The sequence below is a fragment of the Mus caroli genome, chromosome X (genome assembly GCF_900094665.2).
Source record: "Mus caroli chromosome X, CAROLI_EIJ_v1.1, whole genome shotgun sequence".
Classification (NCBI taxonomy): domain Eukaryota; kingdom Metazoa; phylum Chordata; class Mammalia; order Rodentia; family Muridae; genus Mus; species Mus caroli.
The window spans coordinates 129,456,464-129,458,118 of record NC_034589.1 but is presented as its reverse complement, the minus strand read 5'-3'; the positions used below and the strand labels follow the sequence as shown (position 1 = coordinate 129,458,118).

At 46.8% G+C, this 1,655-nt stretch overlaps 1 protein-coding gene across 1 annotated transcript in view; it reads left to right on the top strand.

The window, feature by feature from the left end:
- Tex13b (testis expressed 13B) overlaps positions 1-608 on the top strand; it is a 3,206-nt gene extending 2,598 nt beyond the window's left edge. The window contains exon 3 of the mRNA XM_021154034.1: positions 503-608. Within this exon, the coding sequence (XP_021009693.1) occupies positions 503-608 (106 nt within the window). The remainder of the gene's footprint in view (positions 1-502) is intronic.
- Positions 609-1,655: the final 1,047 nt, after the last annotated feature.

Below are 1,655 nucleotides of genomic sequence, written 5' to 3'. Positions count from 1 at the left end.
TAAGTGTTGGAATTTTTTTTATTAGGTATTTTCCTCATTTACATTTCCAATGCTATCCCAAAAGTCCCCCATACCCTCCCCCCCACTCCCCTACCCACCCACTCCCACTTCTTGGCCCTGGCATTCCCCTGTACTGGGACATATAAAGTTTGCAAGTCCAATGGGCCTCTCTTTCAAGTGATGGCCGACTAGGCCATCTTTTGATACATATGCAGCTAGAGTCAAGAGCCGTGTTGGAATTGACAGGGGAGTTGAACAAGCGGATAGCAAACAGCAGTAACTCCTTTTTACCAAGGCCGCAGGAATAAACTGGATAGGATGCTCATGATCTGCAGGAATTCTATTGCCAGACATAGCTCACACCTGGGGTGATTGTTCCCAGGAGTGAACTGGATAGGAGACTTGAATTCTGAGAGAGTAATATCACAAGAAAGTAAACCATCAAATGAGACCTGGGATAAATTCACCTCAGGTTTATGCTTGACTCAAATGAACATGACAGATTTGCCACTTGTATGAGAGTTCTGCGAGACTACAGAGGATGCCAGCACCAGGTACAAGCAAGGATTTCTACGATTATACAGCCTCTTAACAGAAATTGTCCCTAGTCCCCAGAGGGCAGAACCAGAGACAGATCTGAACAGGAAACTTTGGCCAACTGTTCCAAGGTGAGTCAGCTACTGAGAGTGCACAGAGGGTTTGCCAGTCCACATGGACCAAAGCATAGTGTTAGCTGATGGCCTTCTCTCTTCCAACTTAGCATCATGCTAAACAGAGGAGAAAGTGGATTTCAAAGGCTCTCGGTGCATTCAGAGTAAAGTGGAACAGAACGCTATCTCAGAGGGAGGGAAGGTGGGAGTGGTGGGGGTAAAATGTAGGAGGGGGATCAGTCTGGTTATCTCAGAGGGAGGGAAGGTGGGAGTGGTGGGGGTAAAATGTGGGAGGGGGATCAGTCTGGTTATCTCCCTTTCTGGCTATAAAGTGTGTTGAGAGGAAGTATATGTGTTTTAGTCCTCAGGTAGAAGGAAGGCGAAGGACTGTATCTGATCCGGACTGAGACACAACTGGAAGAGTCCTATCTCCCAGAGACTGTGAACCTGAAGAATACAAAGCTGTTGTGGCCCATGGGACACCTGTAGCATCAGAAATGTGACTTCGGGTTGTCTGTTATTGGTGAGGACACAGCTGCCTCCAGGATTGCAGGCCAGATCCCTGTCCTGCAATTTTTTTGAACACTCTTTGGGCTTGCTTATCTCCCTCTACTGCAGGGTTTCCTAACCACCTTGCACTTGACATCTGGGTTCGGATAGTTCTTTGCTGTGGGGTAGGAAGTCCTGTGTACTGTAGGCAGTTCGGCAAAACCAGAGTTGAGAACAACTGAGTTGGAAATTGAAGGCCTTAGCAGTGCGGACAAAAACTCAAACAGGCAAGGTCATAGAGGCTGAAGCTGGCAAAAAAAAAAAAAAAAAAAAAAAAGCCACAGTTCATTAAGGCTGGTGTTTACTTTGGATCTTCAAGAAGTCAGGGTGGTGGCAGAGTAGAAACCAGATGGTCAGGACTGAGGACAGAGGGGAACCTCTACCCTCTACACCAGTGGTTTCAACCTTTAATGTTTCATCTCATGTGGTGGTGACCCCCAACCATAAAAATGATCT